The sequence below is a fragment of the Lithobates pipiens genome, unplaced genomic scaffold (genome assembly GCF_037356315.1).
Source record: "Lithobates pipiens isolate NorthernLeopardFrog02 unplaced genomic scaffold, aLitPip1_a1.2 Scaffold_30, whole genome shotgun sequence".
Taxonomy (NCBI): domain Eukaryota; kingdom Metazoa; phylum Chordata; class Amphibia; order Anura; family Ranidae; genus Lithobates; species Lithobates pipiens.
Window position 1 is genome coordinate 9343333 of NW_027507791.1, and position 26813 is coordinate 9370145.

Here is a 26813-nt window from a genome sequence, read left to right on the forward strand (position 1 = left end):
AGCCCCTCCTCCATCACTCTGAACCACTGACAGCTCCTCCTCTAAAACTCTGTGCTGCTAACGGTCTTTTCTCTATAACTCTGTACTGCTGACAGTCCCTCCTCTATAACTCTGTACTGCTGACAGCCCCTTCTCTATAACTCTGTACTGCTGACAGCCCCTCCTTTATAACTCTGTACCGCTGACAGCTCCTCCTCTATAACTGTAGCGCTAACAGTCTTTCCTCTATAACTTTGTACCACTAACAGCCCCTCCTCCATCACTCTGAACCACTGACAGCCCCTCCTTTAAAACTCTTTGCCTCTAACAGTCTCTTCTCTATAACTCTGTAATGCTGACAGCCCTTCCTCTATAACTCTGTCCTGCTGACAGCTCCTCCTCTATAACTCTGTACCGCTAACAGCCTTACCTCTATAACTCTGTACCGCTGACAGCTTTTCCTCTATAACTCTGTACCACTAACAGCCCCTCTTCTATAACGCTGTACTGCTGACAGACCCTCCTCTATAACGCTGTGCCGCTGAAGTCCCTCCTCTATAACTCTGTACGGCTGACAGCTCCTCCTCTATAACTCTGTACCGCTAACAGCCTTACCTCTAGAACTCTGTACCGCTGACAGCTTTTCCTCTATAACTCTATACCGCTAATAGCCCCTCCTCTATAACTGTACTGCTGACAGCCCCTCCTTTAAAACTCTGTACCACTGACAGTCCCTCCTTTAAAACTCTGTTCTGCTAATAGGCCTCCTCTATAACTCTGTTCCGCTAATAGCCCCTCCTCTATAACTCTGTACCACTAACAGACCCCCCTTTAAAACTCTGTACCGCTAACATCTCCTCCTCTATAACTTCTTCTTGTCAGCTATCCCAGCATTGCCTATGCAGGAATATGATCTGGGCACACAATACAGGGTAAAATATAAAATAATTTATTTCCCCTGTACAAGATATAAAATTAATATTTACATTAAATGAAGCAATCACAGTACACGCGGTATAAACAGACTATGTAGCAGCTGACCAGTCTTGTTTGGAAGGTCTGAGAGGTAAGTCCCTGAACACAGCGCCCGACACCCAACAATGACTCCTGACCCTCACGTCGGGCACACCGCTGCATCTCTCCTTCGCTGAGCTCTGCTTGATGTCCTGGCAGGGGCTATTGGTGGTCTGGATCGGGCAAATATAACCTGAGGTGGTTCTGAGGCTCCTGGAAGAGACAAGCCAGTTAAGTTGCCGGTTGGGGTATAATCAGGACTGGACAAAGATGGATCCCTTACCTTGTGTGAGCATTCGTGTGTCTGCGCTGAGCACAGGTCCCGCCATGTTCTGTCCCTCTAACACGGATACTCTGCAGAGGAAACATTCTCGCATTAGCTGAATACAATAATGCCTACATATCCCAGCTATACGAGGCTGGCCTCGGTACCCACCGGACAATGCGAGAGGCTGACAACTTTCGAGCCACATACGACTTGTGACTGGATGGAGGAGCTGGCTGTAGGTGGCCGCTGTGCTGACCTGGAGGCTGACAGGATGTGTATATACATTATAATTTATGGAGGGTAATGGTAAGTACACATACAGTATATTAAGGAGGCAAGTATGTACACATATACACTCATCGGCCACTTTATTAGGTACACCTGTTCAATTGCTTGGTAACACAAATTGCTATGCAGCCAATCACATGGCAGCAACTCAATGCATTTAGGCGTCTAGATACGGTGAAAACAACTTGCTGAAGTTCAAACCGACCATCAGAATGGGGAAGAAAGATGATTTAAGTGATTTCAAAAACTGCTGATCTGCTGGGAATTTCACGCACAACCATCTCTCGGGTTTACAGAGAATGGTCTGAAAATGAGAAAATATTCAGTGAGCAGCAGTTGTGTGGAGGAAAATGCCTTGTTGAAGTCAGCGGTCAGAGGAGAATGGGCTGACTGGTTGGAGATGATAGAAAGGCAACAGTAACTCAAATAACCACTTGTTACAACCAAGGTGTGCAGAATACCATCTCTGAATGCACAACACATTGAACCTTGAAACAAATGGGATACAGGAGCAGAAGCCCACACCGGGTGCCACTTCTGTCAGCTAAGAACAGGAAACTGAAGCTACAATTGGCATAGGATCACCAAAATTGGACAATAGAAGATTGGAAAAACGTTGCCTGGTCTGATGAGTCTTGATTTCCGCTGCGACATTCAGATGGTAGGTTCAGAGTTTGGTGTACACATGAAAGCATGGATCCATCCTGCCTTGTATCAATGGTTCAGGCTGGTGGTGGTGGTGTAATGGTGTGGGGGGTATTTTCTTGGCACACTTTGGGCCCCTTAGTACCATTGGACAGATTCATCGTAGCAGGAGCCAGTGGTTCCCGCTGCTGTCAATCAAAAGCTGTGACATGGGAGCGGGGAATGAGGCAGAGTCCTGCTGTCTGTGTCAATGGACGCAGCAGCAGGTCTCGGGAGCAAGCCCACACGAATGCCCCCAGAAAAAGGAGCTTTCTAAGGGGGCACCTGATGAAGAGGAGGGGCCTGGAGCACCAGCGGGGCACCCCAGAAGAAGAGGATCGGAGCTGCTCTGTGCAAAACTATTACACAGAGCAGGGAAGTATAACATGTTGGTTCTTTTTAAAAATCAAACGTTTACAACTACTTTAATAAACAAGAATGTGTGTGAAAGGTGTAGTTTGTTATGTGGGAACAAGCAGGGCTCTGGGGGTTTTTTTTCTGCTCCAAGTAAGCTTTTTAGGACTAAATAATGAGATTGTCTTCCGGAATTTCACAGTTTTGGATGTCCACGGGTTATGCCCTGTAAACATGAGCAGATTTGGATGGTTTTTCCGACAGAATTCTACTCAAGCTGGGCTTGCATACACGCGGTCACACAAAAGTTCTCTGAACTTTCGTCCGTCAAGAACGCGGGACGTACAACACTACGACAAGCCGAGAAAATGAAGTTCAATGCTTTTGAGAATGCGTTGAATTGTTTCCGAGCATGAGTAGGAATTTTGCACGTCAGAATTGGTACAGAAAATTGGAATTTCCGATCAGAACTTTTTCCGACCGAAAAATAGAGAACATGCTCTCAATCTTTTGCTGTCCAAAATTCTGCCAGCAAAAGTCCGATGGAGCATACACACAATCGCATTTTCCGACCAAAAGCTCTCATCGGACTTTTGCTGGTGGAATTTTTCGATTGTGTGTACAGGGAATTAGATAGGTGGGTCTGGCCGGTATTATTAGGGATGCACCGATACCATTTTTTTTTTTTACAATGAGTACAAGTACCGATACTTTTTTTTAGTACTTGCCAATACCAATTACCGACACCTACCGCAACTGTTTTGTTTTAACTTCAGCTGTCAGCAAAGGTACAAAGCATTGAAAAGTTATTTAAAAATGAAATAAATTGATTTTTTTTCCCCATTTAGCGCTTTTTCAATGTGAAATGTGTAAATATACAGGTATGTGTAAAAATATTCACTAACAAAGCAAACAAAAAAAAAAAGTTTTCATTGTTTATCATTTATAAAATAGACGTGAACAAAAGAAAAATAAAGCCGAAAAATAATAAATGGAAGAGAGTAGGGAGTTAATTAAGGCTGATTAGCGTAAATTAAGGTTTATTAAGGGGTTAAACAGAGGAACATTTGTTCATCCCTTTGATCTGCAAATGAAGAAACAGAAATATACAAAAAGAAACAATGTTTCTTTTTGTTTTAGTGTTTCAGGGCTCAGCAATGTTGTTAACAAACATTGCCACTGCTTTTTTTTTTGACAGCTCCGATTCCCGCACATCTTTAACACTGGGGAAACCCGCTGACAGCTCAAAGAACAGAGCCTGAAAATATCGGTTTCAGATATTGGTATATTTGCACGAGTACCGATACTTGTGCAAATACTCGGTACCGGCACTGATACCGATACTAGTATCGGTGCAACCCTAGTGTCAACTGTTAATCAGCTTCTTTGCATACATGATAAAAATGGTATAAATACATCATTAAAATGTGAACAAACACTTTCCTTTTGGCTCTTAGGCCTCATGCACACGAGACGCAGTTAAACGCGCGTTCAGATGCAGTTGGACAGTTTTTTCAACTGCACCTGAACTCATTCAATGTTATCCTATGTGTCCATGCACACAGTCTAGTTTTTTTCCGTTTATATGCAGTTGCGTTTAATCTCGTTTTTCCAGAAGCAAAAAAATGCGTTCAGAAACAAAAATTTCTGCGTTTCAGACGCAAAACGCGGCTAAACGCGGCTAAACGCGGCACCCGCGTTTAGCCACGTTTGCGTTTATATGCGTTTTTAAAGGTGACCTTTTTTTTTTACATTAAAAATCTCAAAAATGATTGCAAATGATGAAAAACCATTAGAAAAATATTTTAAACAATTGCAATTGCAAGTGGACAATCCACAACTTGTGGCAAGTGACGTGGCAAGTGGACAATCCACAACTTGTGGCAAGTGACATGGCAGGTGGCAAGTGATGTGGCAAGTGGACAATCCACAACTTGTGGCAAGTGACGTGGCAGGTGAAGTGGCAAGTGACGTGGAAAGTGGACAATAGACAACTTGTGGCAGGTGACGTGGCAAGTGACCTGGCAGGTGACGCGGCAAGTGACTTGGCAGGTGACGTGGCAAGTGGAAAATCAACAACTTGTGGCAGGTGACTGGCATGTGACGTGGCAAGTGGACAATCCATAACTTGTGGCAGGTGACGTGGCAAGTGACGTGGCAAGTGGACAATCCACTTGTGGCAGGGGACGTGGCAAGTGACGTGGCAAGTGGACAATCCACTTGTGGCAGGTGATGTGGCAAGTGACGTGGCGAGTGGACAATCCACAACTTGTGGCAGGTGGCGTGGCAAGTGGACAATCCACAACTTGTGGCAGGTGATGGGGCAAGTGATGTGGCAAGTGGACAATCTACTTGTGGCAGGGGATGTGGCAAGTGACGTGGCGAGTGGACAATCCACAACTTGTGTCGGGTGACGTGGCAAGTGGACAATCCACAACTTGTGGCAGGTGATGTGGCAAGTGATGTGGCAAGTGGACAATCCACTTGTGGCAGGTGACGTGGCAGGGGACGTGGCAAGGGACGTGGCAAGTGGACAATCCACAACTTGTGGCAGGTGATGTGGCTGGTGACGTGGCAAGTGGACAATCCACATCTTGTGGCAGGTGACGTGGCAGGTGACGTGGAAAGTGGTGTGGCAAGTGGACAATCCACAACTTGTGGCAGGTGATGTGGCTGGTGACGTGGTAAGTGGACAATCCACAACTTGTGGCAGATGGCATGGCAGGTGACGTGGAAAGTGGACAATCCACATCTTGTGGCAAGTGACGTGGCAGGTGATGTGGCAAGTGACGTGGCAAGTGGACAATCCACAACTTGTGGCAGGTGACGTGGCAGGTGATGTGGCAAGTGATGTGGCAGGTGATGTGACAAGTGGACAATCCACATCTTGTGGCAAGTGACGTGGCAGCTGTCGTGGCAAGTGACGTGGCAGGTGACGTGGCAAGTGACATGGCAAGTGGACAATCCACATCTCGTGGCAAGTGACGTGGCAGGTGATGTGGCAAGTGACGTGGCAAGTGGACAATCCACAACTTGTGGCAGGTGACGTGGCAGGTGATGTGGCAAGTGACGTGGCAGCTGACGTGGCAAGTGACGTGGCAAGTGGACAATCCAAAACTTGTGGAAGGTGACGTGGCAAGTGACGTGGCAGGTGACGTGGCAAGTGATGTGGCAAGTGGACAATCCACAGCTTGTGGCAAGTGACGTGGCAAGTGGACAATCCACAACTTGTGGCAGGTGACGTGGCAGGTGACGTGGCAAGTGAACAATCCACAACTTGTGGCAGGTGACGTGGCAAGTGACGTGGCAGGTGAAGTGGCAAGTGACGCGGCAAGTAGACAATCCACAACTTGTGGCAGGTGATGTGGCAAGTGACGTGGCAGGTGATGTGGCAAGTCACGTGGCAAGTGGACAATCCACAACTTGTGGCAGGTGATGTGGCTGGTGACGTGGCAAGTGGACAATTCGCAGCTTGTGGCAGGTGGCATGGCAGATGACGTGGAAAGTGGACAATCCACATCTCGTGGCAAGTGACGTGGCAGCTGACGTGGCAGCTGACGTGGCAAGTGGACAATCCAAAACTTGTGGCAGGTGACGTGGCAAGTGACGTGGCAGGTGACGTGGCAAGTGATGTGGCAAGTGGACAATCCACAGCTTGTGGCAAGTGACGTGGCAAGTGGAAAATCCACAACTTGTGGCAGGTGACGTGGCAAGTGAACAATCCACAACTTGTGGCAGGTGACATGGCAAGTGACGTGGCAGGTGATGTGGCAAGTGACGCGGCAAGTAGACAATCCACAACTTGTGGCAGGTGATGTGGCAAGTGACGTGGCAGGTGATGTGGCAAGTCACGTGGCAAGTGGACAATCCACAACTTGTGGCAGGTGATGTGGCTGGTGACATGGCAAGTGGACAATCCACAGCTTGTGGCAGGTGGCATGGCAGATGACGTGGAAAGTGGACAATCCACATCTCGTGGCAAGTGACGTGGCAGGTGATGTGGCAAGTGACGTGGCAAGTGGACAATCCACAATTTGTGGCAGGTGATGTGGCAAGTGGACAATCCCCAACTTGTGGCAAGTGACGTGGCAAGTGGACAATCCACAACTTGTGGCAGGTGCCGTGGCAAGTGACACGGCAAATGCAAGTGTACAACTGCTCTCTATGCTGCTGCTGCTCACTCTGATCAAAATAGCAGAAATAGTTTAAAAAAATGCTTTGAGAGCTTGGGGAGGGTCTACATGATGTTATCTTTATAAACGCGTTTAAACGCAAACGCGTCTAAACGCGTCTAAACGCGGCATGCAAACGCGGCAAAACGCGCGTTTCTAAACGCGCGTTTCAGCTTTTTTTTAACAGAGGTTTCATCTGCGTCTCGTGTGCATGAGGCCTTAAAGAGGCAAGTATATACATTCAATAAACTTGAATTATATTTTCATCACACATGACAGTGGTCTGGGTTCCTCTATAACAGATACCACCGCTGCTACAAAGTACCATCACAGGATAGATTTAGGGCAAAATATAAGAGGGACTTCTACTGCCTGCAAATATGAAGAACAATTACTGCCTACTTGCAGATGATTTTAATGCTACGGTGGTTTTGGAGGCTTTCAGTTTAGGCTCATATGAGCTTTGAGAAACCTATTGTATCGCTGTCCAGTTTCCTCTTGTCCATTAATCCAGGGATTTTGGATGGCTGCAATTTCTGTCATCCTCTCGGTCACTACTATTCAAGTACATCTTTAGGACACCAATCTGTGGTGTGCTGGTGACACATTTCTCCACCTATACTTAGAGGGTGAACTCACCTGGTCCCCACTCTGACTTCGCCCTGATGGAGGCCGGTGGTTAGTGCCAGGTAGGTGAGGGCAGGTGTTGGCCTCCACCTCTGAGTCCCATGCCAATCGCACCCTTTGAGTCCCATCCCTGAAAAAGACAGAACCGTGTGATAACTGAAGCATAACATATAAGCCATGTTCTCCTGTGTCAAGTTACTGGGTGTGACATGTGAGCTGTGCTCCTGTATCAAGTGTACTGAGTGTGACATGTGGGCCATGTGCTCCTGTGCTCAGGGTACTGGGTGTGACAAGTGAGCCATGCTCCTATGCTCAGTGTACTGGGTATGACATGTGAGCCGTGCTCCTGTGCCCAGTGTACTGGGTGGGACACGTGAGCTGTGTGCTCCTGTGCTCAGTGTACTGGGTGTGACATGTGAGCCGTGTGCTCAGTGTACTGGGTGTGACATTTGAGTCGTGCTCCTGTGCTCAGTGTACTGGATGTGACATGTGAGCTGTGCTCAGTGTACTGAGTGTGACATGTGAGCCATGCTCCTGTGTCCACTGTACTGGATGTAACGTGTGAGCCGTGCTCTCAGTATATTGGGTGTGACATGTGAGCCGTGTGCTCAGTATACTGGGTGTGACATGTGAGCCTCAAGCTCCAGTGCTCTGTGTGCTTTGTGCATATCTCCCAGATTAGTGTTAAGCTGTCATCTGAAAGCTGAAGTGCTGATGCATCTTAGATAAGAATATAAGGGTGTGATCTGGGTGATATATTGCTGTAATTAGGGTATGACCTGGGTGTTATGTCCCTAGAATAAGGGTGTGATCACGACGCAGTGTATCTGTTTTAGGAGGTATTTGGGCCTCATGTTGCTGGAATCAGCGTGTGATCTCAGTGTTGGGCCTCTGCAAATAAGCCAGCCATAAATGGTTTGAATCTCTGATGGTTCAACAGCACCGGCCAAGATTCTAACCATGTATTTGCAGACTGATTGTACCAAAATTAGTCAATTCATCACCTCAGGTACAACCAGCATGTTGGATGTTTCATACGATTATTGCCAGCGGCTATAGCCGCCAATGATAATCACTGTGTGGCCTCCCAGCAGCAGGGACGGCTCCCCACGGCTCTAGATTTAGGGCGTGATTTGAGTGTTTTGTATCTCTTAGCCTGAGTGTGGTCCTAATGTTGGTGTTGTAATGGTATTGCTTAGATGGTCCTTACCTGGCTCCAGGGTTGGAGTGCTCAGCAGCTGTGTGGATTGCTGTGCCCGAGAGGGGACGGAGTGCAGATCCTAGACGAATCCCACCTCCAGTGACAGCTCTGCTGGCAATGTTCAGGTTGGTGAGCTGAGGGAGAGAAGTTTATATTAATAATAGTTTATATAAAAATTAAAGTTTATATTAATACAAATTAAGTATTCGGCTTCTGGAAGTAAGGTGGAGCAAATAAACAGAGTAATAGCGGGAAGCCATAGAGTAGTTGAGATAACGCTGGAACTGAGGATGGATCTCTGCAATTCTTGTCCTGATTAGTTATTTGTACTAACAGACTTACAGTGGTGTGAAAAAGTGTTTGCCCCCTTCCTCATTTCCTGTTCCTTTGCATGTTTGTCACACTTAAGTGTTTCCGAACATCAAACCAATTTAAACAATAGTCAAGGACAACACAAGTAAACACAAAATGCAATTTGTAAATGAAGGTGTTTATTATTAAAGGTGAAAAAAAATCCAAACCATCATGGTCCTGTGTGAAAAAGTGATTGCCCCCTAAACCTAATAACTGGTTGGGCCACCCTTAGCAGCAACAACTGCAACCAAGCGTTTGCGATAACGTGCAATGAGGCTTTTACAGCGTCCTGGAGGAATTTTGGCCCACTCATCTTTGAAGAATTGTCCTAATTCAGTTACATTAGAGGGTTTTCGAGCATGAACGGCCTTTTTAAGGTCATACCACAACATCTCAATAGGATTCAGGTCAGGACTTTGGCTAGGCCACTCCAAAGTCTTCATTTTGTTTTTCTTCAGCCATTCGGTGGTGGACTTGCTGGTGTGTTTAGGATCATTGTCCTGCTGCAGAACCCAAGTTCGTTTCAGCTTGAGTACACAAACAGATGGTCGGACATTCTCCTTCAGGATCTCTTGGTAGACAGCAGAATTCATAGTTCCTTTTATCACGGCAAGTCTTCCAGGTCCTGAAGCAGCAAAACAGCCCCAGACCATCACACTACCACCACCACATTTTACTGTTGGTATAATGTTCTTTTTCTGAAATGCAGTGTTCCTTCTACGCCAAATATACTTGGACACACACCTTCCAAAGAGTTCCACTTTTGTCTCATCGGTCCACAGAATGTTGTCCCAAAAGTCTTGGGGATCATCAAGATGTGTTGTGGAGAAATTGAGACGAGCTTTGATGTTCTTTTTGCTCAGCAGTGGTTTTCTCCTTGGAACTCTGCCATGCAGGCCATTTTTGCCCAGTCTTTTCCTGATGGTGGAGGCATGAACGCTGACCTTAACTGAGGCAAGTGAGGCCTGCAGTTCCTTGGACGTTGTTGTGGGGTCTTTTGTGACCTCTTGGATGAGTCGTCGCTGCGCTCTTGGGGTAATTTTGGGCGGCCGGCCACTCCTGGGAAGGTTCACCACTGTTCCATGTCTTCGCTATTTGTGGATAATGGCTCTCACTGTGGTTCGCTGGATTCCCAAAGCTTTGGAAATGGCTTTATAACCCTTTCCAGACTGATAGATCTCAATTACTTTCTTTCTCAATTGTTACTGAATTTCTTTGGGTCTCGGCATGATGTGTAGCTTTTAAGGATCTTCTAGTGGACCTTACTGTGTCAAGCAGGTCCTATTTAAGTGATGCCTTGATTGTGAACAGGTGTGGCAATAATCAGGCCTGGGTGTGGCTAGAGAAATTGAACTCAGGTGTGGACAACCACAGTTATAGTATTTTTTAAACAAGGGGGGCAATCACTTTTTCACACAGGGCCATGATGGTTTGGATTTTTTTTCACCTTTAATAATAAACACCTTCATTTACAAATTGCATTTTGTGTTTACTTGTGTTGTCCTTGACTATTGTTTAAATTGGTTTGATGTTCCGAAACACTTAAGTGTGACAAACATGCAAAGGAACAGGAAATGAGGAAGGGGGCAAACACTTTTTCACACCACTGTATGGGTTAATGTATGTACATAATCTTGAGAGTGATCCCTAATAGGTTAATATGGATACAGATACATTAGAGACTGGCACTGAGGGGGTTGATGCTGGTGTGGAAAGTTGGCTCTATGTACTGGAGGAGCCACCTCACTGCTGTTGGTGTGAGCTCCTGTGAAGTGCCAGATACAGGGACTGAGCATGTTCCTGTGAAGTGCAGGGTGATGGAGGGATGGTGTGTGTTCCTGTGGATTGCAGGGTGGTGGTGGGGATGGTGTGTGTTCCTATGGAGTACATGATGGTGGAGGGGATGGTGTGTGTTCCTGTGGAGTGCAGGGTGGTGTGTGTTCCTGTGTTTTGCAGGGTGGTGGAGCATATGGTGTGTGTTCCTGTGTGGTGCAGGGTGGCGGAGGGGATGGTGTGTGTTCATATGTGGTGCAGGGTGGCGGAGGGGATGATGTGTGTTCCTGTGGAGTGCAGGGTGGTGGAGGGGGTGGTGTGTGTTCCTGTGGAGTGCAGGGTGGTGGAGGGGATGGTGTGTGTTTCTGTGGAGTGCAGGGTGATGGAGGGATGGTGTGTGTTCCTGTGGAGTTCAGGGTGGTGGAGGGGGTGGTGTGTGTTCCTGTGGAGTGCAGGGTGGTGGAGGGGGTGGTGTGTGTTCCTGTGGAGTGCAGGGTGGTGGAGTGGATGGTGTGTGTTCCTGTGGAGTTCAGGGTGGTGGAGGGGGTGGTGTGTGTTCCTGTGGAGTTCAGGGTGGTGGAGGGGATGGTGTGTGTTCCTGTGCGGTGCAGGGTGGTGGAGGGGATGGTGTGTGTTCCTGTGGAGTGCAGGGTGGTGGAGGGATGGTGTGTGTTCCTGTGTTTTGCAGGGTGGTGGAGCGGATGGTGTGTGTTCCTGTGCGATGCAGGGTGGCGGAGGGGATGGAGTGTGTTCCTGTGCAGTGCAGGATGGTGGAGGGGATGATGTGTGTTCCTGTGGAGTGCAGGGTGGTGGAGGGGATGGCGTGTGTTCCTGTGGAGTTCAGAGTGGTGGAGGGGGTGGTGTGTGTTCCTGTGCGGTGCAGGGTGGTGGAGGGGATGGTGTGTGTTCCTGTGCGGTGCAGGGTGGTGGAGGGGATGGTGTGTGTTCCTGTGTTTTGCAGGGTGGTGGAGCGGATGGTGTGTGTTCCTGTGTGATGCAGGGTGGCGGAGGGGATGGTGTGTGTTCCTGTGTGATGCAGGGTGGCGGAGGGGATGGTGTGTGTTCCTGTGTGATGCAGGGTGGTGGAGCGGATGGTGTGTGTTCCTGTGCGATGCAGGGTGGTGGAGGGGATGGTGTGTGTTCCTGTGGAGTTCAGGGTGGTGGAGGGGATGGTGTGTGTTCCTGTGGAGTTCAGGGTGGTGGAGGGGATGGTGTGTGTTCCTGTGGAGTGCAGATTGGTGCAGAACTGGGACTGAAACTTGGCACAGCCAGGGCACAGGGATCCTAATAAGCAGTGCAGTCAGAGATGTTAGTTACCTGCTGGGTAAACTGTCTTAGCTGAGTGAGGTTGTTTCGGCATGCTTGTTTCTCTGCCAGCCGCTGCAATGATGCTGTCACTGCTCCCACATTATAGGGGTCTTCCAGCCCTTTCAACGATCCTGCAGAGTTACAGCGTGTCCGTAGAGCACTTGTCTGGGCACTGGCTACACCAAGGAAGATAAGAGGGGACATGTCAGGAGAATGCAGGAAAGGGAAAGAAAAAAAGAGTATGTGGTGTAAAACTGATGGTGCTGACATACATGCAATACAATGGTGCAGTTTTAATATAATGATGTGTAATGCTATAACTGGGAGCTGTATGAAAAAGTCAGCACTTTGAGCTGCATCTGTGAAGCAACCAATCACATTTCAGCTGGTATGCTAAGATGTAGTAAGATTGCAGCACACTAGTGGGGTACATACCTGGTCGGGATGAGCTTGGCCGGCTCAGTCTCTGGCTGTAGATTTGCGCAGCACTCTGGAAGGAGGAGAAGGCTCCCAGGGTACAGGTTTGGGACCGGGGTACAGGCTGGACCCCGAGGCCAATACTGGTAGAGTGAGCAGAGTTGGAGGAAGTGTACAATCTGCTTCCTGTGGAGGGAGGACAAGACGGATGCTGATGTGATGGTGACCTGACCACTGATGTTGCACTACCATCTGATAAGACACTGGTCACAGTGAGACTGGCAGCAGAGATATCAGCAGTCTCAGAGAGCCTGGCACCTGCTGAGAGAGAGGCAAAAGGGGATTTTAGAAGAGGGGGGCCAGCAGTTCAGAGTGTGACTGACATCCAAGAAAAGAGAAAATGATCTTCTTGTATGGGGCAATATGACAATGTAAGAGCTCACCTAGGACACTCCTGGACTGACTGCCTGCCTGCTGCTGGAGGTTCAGACTGCCATTTTCTGGTCTTCTGTCCATCACACCGTCCAGAGTGCCTGCAAAGTAAGACATGTTAGAAGAGAAATCTGGACAAGTAGTGTATGGGACTATGAGTGGATGGAACAATCAGCAGAAGAGACAATAAGTGGATGAGACAATTGGCAAAAGGGAGATTGAGCACATAGGACAATCAGTTGAAGGGGACAATCAGTGCATGGGGCAATCAATGTCATCTGTGCACCATAACAATGAGAAGCCATTCACGTGAGAACCCCTCCATCACTCACCCGGCTGCCTCCCTCCTTTTGGCACACTGGCTGACCCGCCAAGGAAGACACTGGCAGATTTGTTCTTGTGGGTATAAAAGGTGAGAACCTCTTCTAGGTCACACTCACTGAAAGACATGGCACAACCTCAGAAAGCATACAAGTTGACACTGCACAACCTTACAGAGCATACAGGGTAACAAGAACAACCTTACAGAGCATACAGGGTGACAAGGCACAACCTTACAGAGCATCCAGGGTGACAAGGCACAACCTTACAGAGCATCCAGGGTGACAAGGCACAACCTTACAGAGCATACATGGTGATATGGCACAACTTTACAGAGCATGCAGGGTGACATGGCAGTGGCACAATCTCAGAGAGCATGCAGGGTGACATGACACAATCTCAGAAAGAACTGGATATGGAAAATAACCTGGACTTTTCAGGCACAGACACACAAATTTGATAAAAAAATATTCAATTGATTACAAAAAGTGTTAAAAACATACACAACATATCATAAAATCATACAGGAAACATATATTGCTTAAGAGGTATTTTGTAAACAATACCACTATAACCACCACAACCTATTCCTGGTAAATATCACATGTCCAAGTGGAATGGTAGCCAGTGTCCATTCAGGCTTGGTGTACGTGTTATGATGTACAGTTGCTCTACATGTTGCGCGCTTCAGCGCTTCCTCGGGAGCTTAGGCTAATGTTCTAGGAACATTAGTGATCAACAGGTATTCCCTCATAAATAATGGACATAGCGATTTATGTAGTCTCTACTCCCTCAAAGGGTTGAACGCAAGCAGCTTCCTTAATGTAGTAATACCACCAGGAGTCCTCCGCCATATGTCACCGCCATGGCCAGAACCACAAACACAAGTGGCAGCATTGACAATCTTAGAAAGCGTACAGGATGACATGGCACAACCTCAGAGAACATGCAGGATGACACGGCACAACCTCAGAGAACATGCAGGAAGACATGGCACAACCTCAGAGAGCATGCAGGATGACACAGTACAACCTCAGAGAACATGCAGGATGACATGGCACAACCTCAGAGAACATGCAGGAAGACATGGCACAACCTCAGAGAACATGCAGGATGACACAGTACAACCTCAGAGAACATGCAGGATGACATGGCACAACCTCAGAGAACATGCAGGAAGACATGGCACAACCTCAGAGAACATGCAGGATGACACAGTACAACCTCAGAGAACATGCAGGATGACATGGCACAACCTCAGAGAGCATGCAGGATGACACCGTACAACCTCAGAGAACATGCAGGAAGACATGGCACAACCTCAGAGAGCATGCAGGATGACACAGTACAACCTCAGAGAACATGCAGGATGACATAGCACAACCTCAGAGAGCATGCAGGATGACACCGTACAACCTCAGAGAACATGCAGGAAGACATGGCACAACCTCAGAGAGCATGCAGGATGACATGGCACAACCTCAGAGAGAATGCAGGATGACATGGCACAACCTCAGAGAACATGCAGGATGGAACGGCACAACCTCAGAGAACATGCAGGATGACACGGCACAACCTCAGAGAACATGCAGGATGACATGGCACAACCTCAGAGAACATGCAGGATGACATGTCACAACCTCAGAGAACATGCAGAATGACACGGCACAACCTCAGAGAACATGCAGAATGACACGGCACAACCTCAGAGAACATGCAGAATGACACGGCACAACCTCAGAGAACATGCAGGATGACACGGCAGAAACCCAAACAGTATGTAGAATAACTCAGCTGAGCTCACAGAGGCCACAGTAAGCCAATTATTATTACCTAGCTTCAGACATGAAAGCCTGAAAATCCTCAGGGTCCACACCTTTACCTGCACCATCTGAGGAGTCTGGGGAGCTCATCTCTCGTGTCTCCTATAAGAAGCCACAACATGAGTGACACAAGAGATACAGAGCATGGCAAGGAGTGCAAGACTGGCTACAGGGAATGCTGGGTAGTCAATGCAGAGTACACAATACATTGTAGAACATGGAACAATGCACAGTAACAGTACCTACTACAGTACAAATAAAAGCATTCTGGGTAAAAAGGAAGAAGAATTCTATATACTGACTATAGTATACCGGAAAGAATTCTCGGAACATAAAGCTTCAGGTGTTAAGGACATGAAGAACAGGATTCCGGGTACACAGGATAGGATACAGGAGAGGGTTGCGGGTACAAATGGTGGAATTCAGTGGAGTATTTTAGGTACACAGAGTAGGATACAATAGAGGATTCTGGGTTTTGAACACATGGTCACCTGGTTGTACAGGGTAATGAAGTCACCCAGCTGATTGGCCAGCAGTTGACGTCTCTCCTGGAGCGGTAAAGAACGGCCTGGGAGCGTCACACTGACAGATGTCTGCAAGTTACTGGCTGCGCGCTGCAGAAACCTCAACACCAGCTCCTGCAATATGCGACATGAGTCAGACAATGCCACAGAAATCTTTTATACCATACCGACACCAGCCACTCACCATCTGCTCCTCCTCTTTGGGTAGAGGCTTTTCTGAGTCCTGCTGCCTCTGGAGGCGGCTCTGCACTCGCTGCAGGTAAGTGGAGAAGGCCCAACGAGCCTGAACCTTGCTGCAAACACAGATCATCATAAGTGTGGGATGACAGAGTACCATCCGTAATCCGCCATGTTTTCAGCAGACATACCTCAGGTTTTCCCCTCTCTGTAGGATCTCCAGAATGCTAACCCGAGGAAGCGGTGGGGGAGGGGAAGGGGGAGGAGGCACTGTCTGCGGCTCCAGGGATGGAGGATGCGGAATCTCATCCACCTCTTCCTCCTCAGCTTCATCCTCCTCTTCCTGCTCAGTTGTGGAGCCCTCTGGGGGGTGAGACAGCCCTGTTATAGATATAAGGAATAGATCAGTATACAAGAGAAGGCTGTAACAAACAGTTACTCCAAGTAATTTAGGGGAAGGAGTATGCAATATTTAATCACTACAAGGTGTAGGAAGATAATCCTATGATATGCCATTTGTGTTAGAGATGTGAGGGAGGAACTAGCAGTACAAAAATATTATAGGAAGCGCAAAAAGATGAGCCTATGATGTCAGAAGCCTGTGATACCCAATCTTAAGAAGAACTTTGGGAAAGGAGCCTGTAATAGCCAATCTCAAAAAGAACTGCAGAGGGGGAGCCTGTGATACTCAATCCGAACAGAGGATGAGCTTGTGAAACATAATAACAATAAGTGCTGCGGGGGAGGAGCCTGAAATACCCAACATTCATAAGAACTGCAGGGGAGGAGCCTACATTGCCCAACCTTCATAAGAACTGCAGGGGAGGAGCCTGCAATACCCAAACTTCATAAGAACTGCAGGGGAGGAGCCTGCAATGCCCAAACTTCATAAGAACTGCAGGGGAGGAGACTGTCATACTCAATCTCAACTGCAGAGGTATGAGCTTGTGATACCTAATAACAATAAGTACTGCAGGGGAGGATCATTTTTTACTCAGTCTCAATAAGAACTGCAGTGGCTGAGCCTGTGATACCCAATCTCAATAAAAACTGCAGAGGATAAGGATGGATGCCTAATGAAAATAAATACTGCAGGGGAGGAGCCTGCAATACTTAACCTAAACCATTTGCCGACCAGCTGCCATCATTATACAGTGGCAGGTCAGCTCATTTCTGCGAATCGTTGGCTCTTTTAAGAGATTTAGCAGGTGCACGCCTGCTGCACGGTGGGGGAGCTGATGCACGTGGCTGTGGTGTCCGCCGGCCGCCTGCGATCGCTCCACAGAGAGCCAGAATAGGGATCTGTCGATGTAAACAAACAGACCCCTGTTCTGACAGGGGAGTAGAGAGAGATCGTCTGTTCCTAGTGATCAGGAACAGCGATCTCTCTCCTCCTCCAGTCAGTACACTCCCCCCACAGTTAGAAACACCTCCCAGGGAACACATTTAACCCCTTGATCACCACTAGTGTTAACCCCTTCCCTGCCAGTGTAATTTATACAGTAATCAGTGCATTTTTTTTTAGCACTGACCGCTGTATAAATGTCAGTGGTCCCAAAAAAGTGTCCGATCTGTGCACCGCAATGTCGTAGTCCCGCTAAAAATCACTGATCACTGACATTACCAGTAAAAAAAAAATATATAAAAAATTCCATAAATCTATCCCCTATTTTGTAGACGCTATAACTTTTGCACAAACCAATCAATATACAGTTATTGTGATTTTTTTTCTCCAGACAAGTAAAACTCCTAAAATCCCATTTGCCTGTAGGAAGGTTTATGGGTCACTTATGTACAAGGCAGCCCAGCTGAGGCTCTACTTACCTGCCCGGCGAACCAAACCATGTTTCCTGGCCTTACGCATCTGTAGTGACAGCAATTTGCGCTCATACAAGGCAGCATGCAGCTTGGGTCTGGTGTCACACTTGTGATTAATGCCCATCCTGTAGGAGAGAGGCAGACAGTCACACTGTGCATGTCTATGAGGTGGATAGGGGACAGTCACACTGTGCAGGTCTATGAGGTGGATAGGGGACAGTCACACTGTGCATGTCTATGAGGTGGATAGGGGACAGTCACACTGTGCATGTCTATGAGGTGGATAGGGGACAGTCACACTGTGCAGGTCTATGAGGTGGATAGGGGACAGTCACACTGTGCATGTCTATGAGGTGGATAGGGGACAGTCACACTGTGCATGTCTATGAGGTGGATAGGGGACAGTCACACTGTGCATGTCTATGAGGTGGATAGGGGACAGTCACACTGTGCAGGTCTATGAGGTGGATAGGGGACAGTCACACTGTGTATGTCTATGAGGTGGATAGGGGACAGTCACACTGTGCATGTCTATGAGGTGGATAGGGGACAGTCACACTGTGCATGTCTATGAGGTGGATAGGGGACAGTCACACTGTGCAGGTCTATGAGGTGGATAGGGGACAGTCACACTGTGCATGTCTATGAGGTGGATAGGGGACAGTCACACTGTGCATGTCTATGAGGTGGATAGGGGACAGTCACACTGTGCATGTCTATGAGGTGGATAGGGGGACAGTCACACTGTGCATGTCTATGAGGTGGATAGGGGACAGTCACACTGTGCAGGTCTATGAGGTGGATAGGGGACAGTCACACTGTGTATGTCTATGAGGTGGATAGGGGACAGTCACACTGTGCATGTCTATGAGGTGGATAGGGGACAGTCACACTGTGCATGTCTATGAGGTGGATAGGGGACAGTCACACTGTGCAGGTCTATGAGGTGGATAGGGGACAGTCACACTGTGCAGGTCTATGAGGTGGATAGGGGACAGTCACACTGTGCATGTCTATGAGGTGGATAGGGGACAGTCACACTGTGCATGTCTATGAGGTGGATAGGGGGACAGTCACACTGTGCATGTCTATGAGGTGGATAGGGGACAGTCACACTGTACAGGTCTATGAGGTGGATAGGGGACAGTCACACTGTGCAGGTCTATGAGGTGGATAGGGGACAGTCACACTGTGCAGGTCTATGAGGTGGATAGGGGACAGTCACACTGTGCAGGTCTATGAGGTGGATAGGGGACAGTCACACTGTGCAGGTCTATTAGGTTGATAGGGGACAGTCACACTGTGCATGTCTATGAGGTGGATAGGGGACAGTCACACTGTGCAGGTCTATTAGGTGGATAGGGGACAGTCACACTGTACAGGTCTATGAGGTGGATAGGGGACAGTCACACTGTGCATGTCTATGAGGTGGATAGGGGGACAGTCACACTGTGCATGTCTATGAGGTGGATAGGGGACAGTCACACTGTGCATGTCTATGAAGTGGACAGGGAGAGCCATGCTCATACTTACCTGTCTGGGAAAAGGTGAGTGGCCAGCATGTAGTTCATAGATGTTTTATGTTCCAGGAATGAGCTGTATCAATAGGAAAGAATAATATGATACATCGCAGCCAGGATGATAGGTAAATAAACGCGTTCTATTAACACTCACCCATAAAGTGACCATGTGTCATGTCTGGGGAAAATACGAACATAACTCCCCCTCCTCGATTCTTCTTCCTGGACCCTGTGCAGTATTTTTACCTGGAAACACAAAACAGTTATTTGCACACTACACAGTACCACTCACCTTGTCCTGTATGCTGGGTGTAATTCTCAGTATCTCCTCTTATTCTGTATGTATGGACCCTGCACAGTACCATTTCTCCTATACTGCATGTATGGACTCTGCACGGTATCACTTCTCTTGTCCTATATGTTGGGTGTAATTCTCAGTATCTCCTCTTATTTTGTATGTTTGGACTCTGCACAGTATCAATTCTCTTGTCCTATATGTTGGGTGTGATTCTCAGTATCTCCTCTCATTTTGTATGTATGGACTCTGCACAGTATGAATTCTCTTGTCCTATATGCTGGGTGTAATTCTCAATATCTCCTCTTATTTTGTATGTATGGACTCTGCACAGTATCACTTCTCTTGTCCTGTATGTTGGGTGTTATTCTCAGTATCTTTTCTTATTCTGCATGTATGGACATTGGACTCTGCACAGTACCACTTCTCTTATCATGTATGTTGGGTTTAAGTCTCAGTATCTGTTCTTATTCTGTATGTATGGACTCTACACAGTACCACTCCTCTTGTCCTGTATGCTGAGTGTGATTCTCAGTATCTGTTCCTTACTGTACATATGGACTCTGCACAGTTCCACCTCTCTCATTCTGTGTAATACTGTACACAATGTGCAAGGACAGAATCAAACAGACAGGTGTGGAGTGGCACAGACGTATACACAGGAAAGCTGACCTCTTCAGTAGAAAGCCCCAGGGTGCAGCTTGTGCGATTTCCGCTCTTGTCTCTGCTCCCAGCCTGCAGGCTCGTTTCAATGTCACTGGCAGATAGAGGGCGCTGTGTCTGTGAAGGTAATCATTTACCTTTATATAAAGTATGTTGACGGGGCACAGTTTTGATTATTTTTTCCCCCACGGCTCTTACCTTTGCTTTAGGAACTCGCTTGTCATGCAGCATGACTCCTCCCCGGCCCGGCCTCTGCAGGGGGTCCTGACACTCCAGTCCTGCACAATCAGCACTGTTATTCATCACACCGACAAGAACCACCCCACCTCCCCCCCATCATGGACAATGAAGCCGCTATATTATACTCACCAACTAGTGTCAGCATATCTGAAATCATGGAAGCCTTCACTTTCAAATCCAGAGGAGCATCACTGGAGGTACAGCAAAGAAATTACTACTATCAGTGCTATAGAGAGACACACACTTGGGGCACTGTGCAATCACAAGAGTACCAATATACTGAGGCTCACACTGACCAATACGGGGAACTGTGCAGTCACAAAGATGATGTTATACACAGAGACACACTGACCAGCAGGGGGCACTATGTAATCACCAGGGCAATCACCAGGGCACTATGCAATCACCAGGGTAACATTACACTGAGACTTACGCTGACCATTATGGGGCACTGCATAATCACAAAAGATGATGTTATACAGAGACTGACACTGACCACCAGGGGACACTGTGCAATCACTAGGATTGAGAGGTTGAGTTACTAAAACTGTAGAGTGCAAAATCTGGTGCAGCTGTGCATGGTAGCCAATCAGATCCTAACTTCTGCTTGTTCAAAAAACCGTGAAGCTGATTGGTTTCTCTGCAGAGCTGCACCAGATTTTCCACTCTCTGGTTTTAGTAAATTAACCCCAGAGGCTTACTCCTGGTACACAGTAGTTATTTTTTCTTTTTTTTAAACTGTCAGCTCTGGTTGAAGCTGCTGTACTAACAGTCAGACGTCAGTACAGCAAACCCCCCAAGCTGAGCTGTTGTGTTATGACAGGGGGATGCCCCCCCCCCCCGCCAGAACACTCCGATCAGCGATCTCCGCCATTGGCAGAGAGTGCTGAACAGCTGCTGGTTTTGCAGCATGCTCGTCCGACAGAAGCTGGCAAAAATGTCCGGATTCAGTTGGACAGGCTGCCATACACACAGGCAGAATGTCGGATGGTTTTTATTGAAACGGGCATTCGGACCATGTGTGTTGGGCTTTACAGTTACCATCAGGGGGCACTGTGCAATCACCATGCTGATGTTACACAGATAGGTTCACACTCACCAGCCAGAGGTGCTGTGATATCACTTGTATTTAGGTAAGCACGGTGGTGTAGTGGGTAGCACTCTCACCTAGCAGTAAAAAGGGTCGCTGGTTTGAATCCCAGCGACACCACGACACTACCTGCCTGGAGTTTGCATGTTCTCCCTGTGCCTGTGTGGGTTTCCTCCGGGTACCCTGGTTTCCTCCCATACTCCAAAGACATGCAGGTAGGTTAATTGGCTTCTGTCCAAAATTGGCCCCAGTATATGAATGTGAGTTGGGGACCTTGGATTGTGGGCTCCTTGTGGGGACCAATGTGTGTGTGTGTGTGGTGCTCTGCATAAATTGAAAGTGATATATGGGTACCTTAAATAAATAATATATAATGGAGGAGCATCTTGATGAGATGCAATGTGCAGGGAAAGGGACATTTGTGGACACTCACTCTGGTTGAATTGGATGGACTGGTGTCTTTATTCAACCTTACTAACTATGTAACTGTGTATTCATACTCACCAGGCCAGTGATGGAGATAAATTAACTTCCAAAAGCCAGGGCTTCATATTGCTGTCAATCAGTACATCAAAGCCATAGAGCTCTGCAGTAAAACCACACGGAATCAGTATTACAGCCCAATGCAGGAGGGCAGCACCACCATTTCTATCAAAAGGGAGGGCACACAGCCACACACTCACCAAAGCAGTTTCCTCTGTTGGCAAGGAAGGATTTACAAGCAGCAGCAATCAGAAGTTCCCCAGAGATAATTGTTTTAATGATCAAATCCTCCACCTGAGACATGAGGCCTGAAACAAGAATATGCAGCATTAGAACCAGATTGGTGACATATGAGGGTCAGGGGAGGTTTGGGGACTGCCGTGGCACCTGCAGTGTCCTTCCCTTCCTGTTTTAGGTATCGAAGCATTGCGCTCATACTCCATTTATTCCCATAATCCTCCACTTCTGGGTCATCACAGCTAAGAAAAGGACAGAAGAGAGTAAGGAAACAATAGAGGAGGAGAATATAATATAACACATAGGGGTTGATTTACTAAAAGCAAAAAGACTGTGCAATCTACAAGAGCAGTTGCTCCAGAGCTTAGTAAATGAGCAGAAGCTCAGTGGACTTCCATCATCCAATCATGTGCAAGCAAAAATGCTGTTTTTTTTTTTATCTTTCTTGCACGTGATTGGGTATTCTTTGCAAAGTGAAGCTTCACCCCATGTACTAATTTCTGGAGCAACTGCAGTTGCCCTCTGCAAAGTGCACAGTCTATTTGCATTTAGAAAATGCACCCCCATAGTCTCTGTATATACACACACGCACGTACGTACTAACACATATACACTGTATAACGTATGTGTATTTCTTGAGCACCAGGTACCTGACATAGTCACCACTCTTCTTATTTACACTGTAGTTGGTAAGGTGCATGAACTGGTTTTTGATGTTTTTGGCTGTTCGGTCATAGCGAACTGTGGCAAACCTGCGTAAGAAAAAAAAAAAGGGAAGTACTTCTTGTAGATTCTTATACTTGGCACAAAAACTCTCTCTTGAAGTTTATTGAGGGAGAAAAGAATTCGGAAACAGGTTATACTGCTGCCAACACTGTTTAGCCTGTCCCCTATAACCCCTTCTCTACCCAGCATTCCTCTGTTTTGTGAGATAGCAATATATGGGTCCAGAAAAAACACTCAAGCCCCATACACACTATCAGATTTTCTGCTGACTTTTTCCTTCAGATTTACCAAAACCATATAATATGAGGTCAAACCTTAGGCGTTTCAATTTGTATACAATCAGGCAGACCCTTGCACTACATGGTTTTGGTAAATCTGAAGGAAAAAAAATCAGCAGAAAATCTGATCGTGTGTACAGGGCTTAATGCCCCGTACACACGATCGATTTTCTAACAACAAAACCGTGGATTTTTTTTCCAAAGGATGTTGGCTCAAACTTGTCTAGCATACACACGGTCACGCAAATGTTGGGCCAAAATTCCGAACGTGAGAACGCAGTGACGTACAAGATGTACGACGAGCCGAGAAAAAGGAAGTCCAATAGCCAGTGCGACTCTTTCTGCTTGATTCCGAGCATGCGTGAACTTTTGTGCGTCGGACTTGTGTACACACGATCGGAAATTCTGACAACAAAGTTTTGTTGGTGGAAAATTTGAGAACCTGCTCTCAAACATTTGTGGGCGGAAATTCCAACAGCAAATGTTCGATGGAGCATACACACAGTCTGAATTTCCGACAACATGCTCACATCCAACATTTGTTGTCGGAAAATCCGATCTTTTGTACGGGACATAAAAGGTGGAATCTACTCTTTTCTTTTTTTAAAGGTCTGGAGATCCTAAAAGCAGTCCAACTCAGGGGTGGGAAACAGCCAGTGACAGCACCAATTACATTTAGAGCAGTATCTGCACGCCAGAGTTGTCTGAAGGAGCCAACTCTCAAATCAAGGATAAATAGGGAGAAGTCCTCTGTAAAGCAGAGGAACTGCCATGAACAAGGGGAGGACAGGGGGTCAACCCGATGTTGATGAAGACATCCAACAAAGGCCTGGTCAATACACCGGTTCCAGAAGGAGCCCCTAATAAAGCAGAAATAGTCTGTGCTGGTGAACCAGACGAAAACTCTGTCCTCAGCCAGAGACTGCTAGGTAGCGTCTTGGACTTCTTTTTAACCAAAGGATCATTTTAATCAGTAGTCGCCAATCTTTCACACTGAATGGACCACTAAACTCACAATTTTGAATCCCACAGATCACTAACATGAATTTTACATGTCTTATACACACAGTGCTCCGGCTCTCTGCCCTTCTCCTCCTGGATCACACTGCTGCCTTAAGGGCTGTACACATGGGCCGAATATCAGGTGGTATTGGCCAGTTCAATAGAAACCGGCTGACCTTCAGCTCATGTGTACAGCAGTTGGTCAGACCCAACGTCCGGCATTTGTCGATGGGGCATGACCAAAAAAGGCCTGCCGACTGACATCCGATCAACACTCTCAGCCAATGGCTGAGAATACTGACCAATGTGTTCTGGCAAGAGGCGGTTCCCCCGTCAGAACACAATAGCTCAGCAGGGAAGATTGCAGCAATAAGATCAGATTGTGAGTACAGGAACTCAAGCTCTTCAGTACTTTTTCATTTAGCCCGCTGGGTTGAATGAAAAACAAAAGCATAGTATGTACCAGGCTTCATACACACAATACTCTGGCTCTCTGCCACCCCACCTCCTTATCCAGCCATGTGCTTGAGCTCTGTGCTCCGCCCCACAGTCTGTGATCAGCGCTGCTATTGGAAGTCCCCTCTTTCTTCACCTCCTGCTCTCTGCACTACTTCTGGCGCCTCCCTCTGAGTTCACAGGAGCTGGAACTACAGAGGAGTCATGAGGTATCAATGCACACTGACAGTATTGACTGTTAGGGTGCATTAAAGTAGTTGTAAACTCTCAGAAAAAAAGAAAAACCTGCAAAACAAAGGCTTACCTTAGATTAAAGCTGTTTTAGTGGTCCCCGTACAGCGCTGTGACCAGCGACACGTCTCCTGGAGTTAGTTCCGGGTTCGCGGGCTTCTGGGCTGTGATGACGTCACTCCCAGCTCCTGACGAAACAGCACGAGCGAGCCATTTCTTCAGTGCGCGTGTACAGATGACGTCGGCACATGCAGATACAGTAAATATATCCTAAACGGTGCAAGTTTAGGAGATATTCACGGTACTTACAGGTAAGCCTTATTATAGTGTACAATATTCCTTATCTAAACAATAGAGAAAGCAGCGCTGAATATAAATCCACACCAGTGAATTCAAGAATATTCAAGATGATAGACCCAGTCCAGTGAACATAAATTACTAAATGTTACTACACTGTGCAAGCCCTGCCCCAAGCATACAAAAAATAGAGAAAATTAATAATTTGTATCGAAATTAATTAACACAAATTATTATATAGTGCATATCACCAGATGAATAGTGATAACAAATATATACGATCTGTTGAAAAAAATATCCTGTGACTAAATATTATTCAACACTAAAAAGTAAATAAACATGTAACGAGAATCAAATGAATTGTTTCAAGTTCTATCAAACAATGTCCACTTCCTAAAAACATTGTTACCAACACCACTGTGAAAAGCTCCTGAGAATATAATGTATCCCAGTAAAATCATAGTCCATACGTTAAATCTTCAGATCATAATCCAAATAATGGAATAGTGAAAAAAACGTTTAACCAGTGTCTCTTGAGTAAACAGCAGATTACATCTACACTCCTCCACCACACCGCTCTAGATGTGACTCCTCTCCCCTTATGTGAATACACTCACCCGCTTTATATGCCTCACACTTTCGTGTTTGGCTGGATGTGCTTTTTCCCTTTACAGGGTTTAAATGGGGTATCCAGGTTTCCACTCCAGAATGCAGGGCTAGTACCATGGCTGTTCTCATAGCCGCCACGGATGTTACCATAGGTGTCACGGCTGTTCCCATAGATACTCTCATGCAACAAAGAAAAGATTTGCTTCCATAGCGTGATACAGTATAAAACTTTTTAATCACACATAAAAATCTCTCACATTATTCATCCTTTGATGTGAGTGCAATGTGAGAGATTTTTACTCAGGAGGGTCTCCTGAGTGTTCTGCAAAGGAGTTGCCAGGAGAAGGCACTAGGAGGTAAGATCCAGTGTTTGTAATGGATACTTCTGGGGGATGCTAAATGGACAAAACTTTATGGAGCAAAAGAACCAGCTTGAGAGGATTCTTGTCAACCTTGTAGATCAGGAGATTCATTGTGAAAGGGATGGAACTCATGGGTGGTAAATAATACGATAAACAGGACCCAAAGATAGAAAACTCCCCTTTAATTAGGGGTGCAAGTTCAAGAGGGATACAATTATGAAGAGAAGTTCCTGCCAAGGGAGGAGCGAGAGTACAGGGAACTCAAACAGGACTTGGCTGATTGGGAACAGCCTTGTTAAAAGACTGATGAGGAACAACTGAACAAAATCTTTATTTCAGGAATCTGGCTTGCTAGCTCCAAGGGATGACCTAAGCACCCAAACGCTGGTGCGGTACACTGGTCAGGGACCCAGCTGAATGATTAAACAGATAAACAGCCCCACATTTAAGCTCTGCAGTCTCAGTGAAAAGCAGGATTTGAATAAGCATATGCGATGATTGCAGTAGAACAAGGAGTAGGATGGGGTTCCTCTGAATCTTTCACCTCTTGCCTACATTATGGCAGGAGCATGGACAGAGGAAACATGTGGCACTGGAACCATCCTCTGTGATTCTTAGCGACGACATATTGCATCTGCTGAGCAGTAGTGCAACTAGGTACAAAAAGAGGCCAGGCAACAGGTATAGATGAGGGTTTCAGGCAAGCAAAGGTGATCAGGTCACTGTAGGTAGACAGTGGAAAAAGCCCAGAGACTCACGTGGTGCTTCAGGAGCAGCAGCAGGATGATGT

The 26813-nt window shown here is 46.9% G+C and overlaps 1 protein-coding gene across 2 annotated transcripts in view; it reads right to left on the bottom strand.

The window, feature by feature from the left end:
- Nucleotides 1-912: 912 nt before the first annotated feature.
- The window catches only part of TTLL5 (tubulin tyrosine ligase like 5), a 43222-nt gene continuing 17321 nt past the window's right edge, over nucleotides 913-26813 (bottom strand). The window contains exons 9-31 of one of the 2 annotated variants that reach the window (XM_077463633.1): nucleotides 22713-22814; nucleotides 22213-22304; nucleotides 22026-22133; nucleotides 21847-21928; nucleotides 20382-20443; nucleotides 20211-20290; nucleotides 20022-20129; nucleotides 19209-19300; nucleotides 19068-19130; nucleotides 17541-17659; nucleotides 15908-16097; nucleotides 15724-15832; nucleotides 15507-15653; nucleotides 15026-15117; nucleotides 13204-13310; nucleotides 12883-12972; nucleotides 12458-12757; nucleotides 12032-12198; nucleotides 8597-8721; nucleotides 7399-7516; nucleotides 1430-1524; nucleotides 1277-1347; nucleotides 913-1206 (exon numbers count right to left, since the gene is read on the bottom strand). In XM_077463633.1, the coding sequence (XP_077319759.1) occupies nucleotides 1094-1206; nucleotides 1277-1347; nucleotides 1430-1524; nucleotides 7399-7516; nucleotides 8597-8721; nucleotides 12032-12198; nucleotides 12458-12757; nucleotides 12883-12972; nucleotides 13204-13310; nucleotides 15026-15117; nucleotides 15507-15653; nucleotides 15724-15832; nucleotides 15908-16097; nucleotides 17541-17659; nucleotides 19068-19130; nucleotides 19209-19300; nucleotides 20022-20129; nucleotides 20211-20290; nucleotides 20382-20443; nucleotides 21847-21928; nucleotides 22026-22133; nucleotides 22213-22304; nucleotides 22713-22814 (2632 nt within the window). In that variant the 3' untranslated portion in view covers nucleotides 913-1093. Of the gene's footprint in view, nucleotides 1207-1276; nucleotides 1348-1429; nucleotides 1525-7398; nucleotides 7517-8596; nucleotides 8722-12031; nucleotides 12199-12457; nucleotides 12761-12882; nucleotides 12973-13203; nucleotides 13311-15025; nucleotides 15118-15506; nucleotides 15654-15723; nucleotides 15833-15907; nucleotides 16098-17540; nucleotides 17660-19067; nucleotides 19131-19208; nucleotides 19301-20021; nucleotides 20130-20210; nucleotides 20291-20381; nucleotides 20444-21846; nucleotides 21929-22025; nucleotides 22134-22212; nucleotides 22305-22712; nucleotides 22815-26813 lie in introns of both variants that reach the window. The other variant, XM_077463632.1, reaches the window with a different exon arrangement.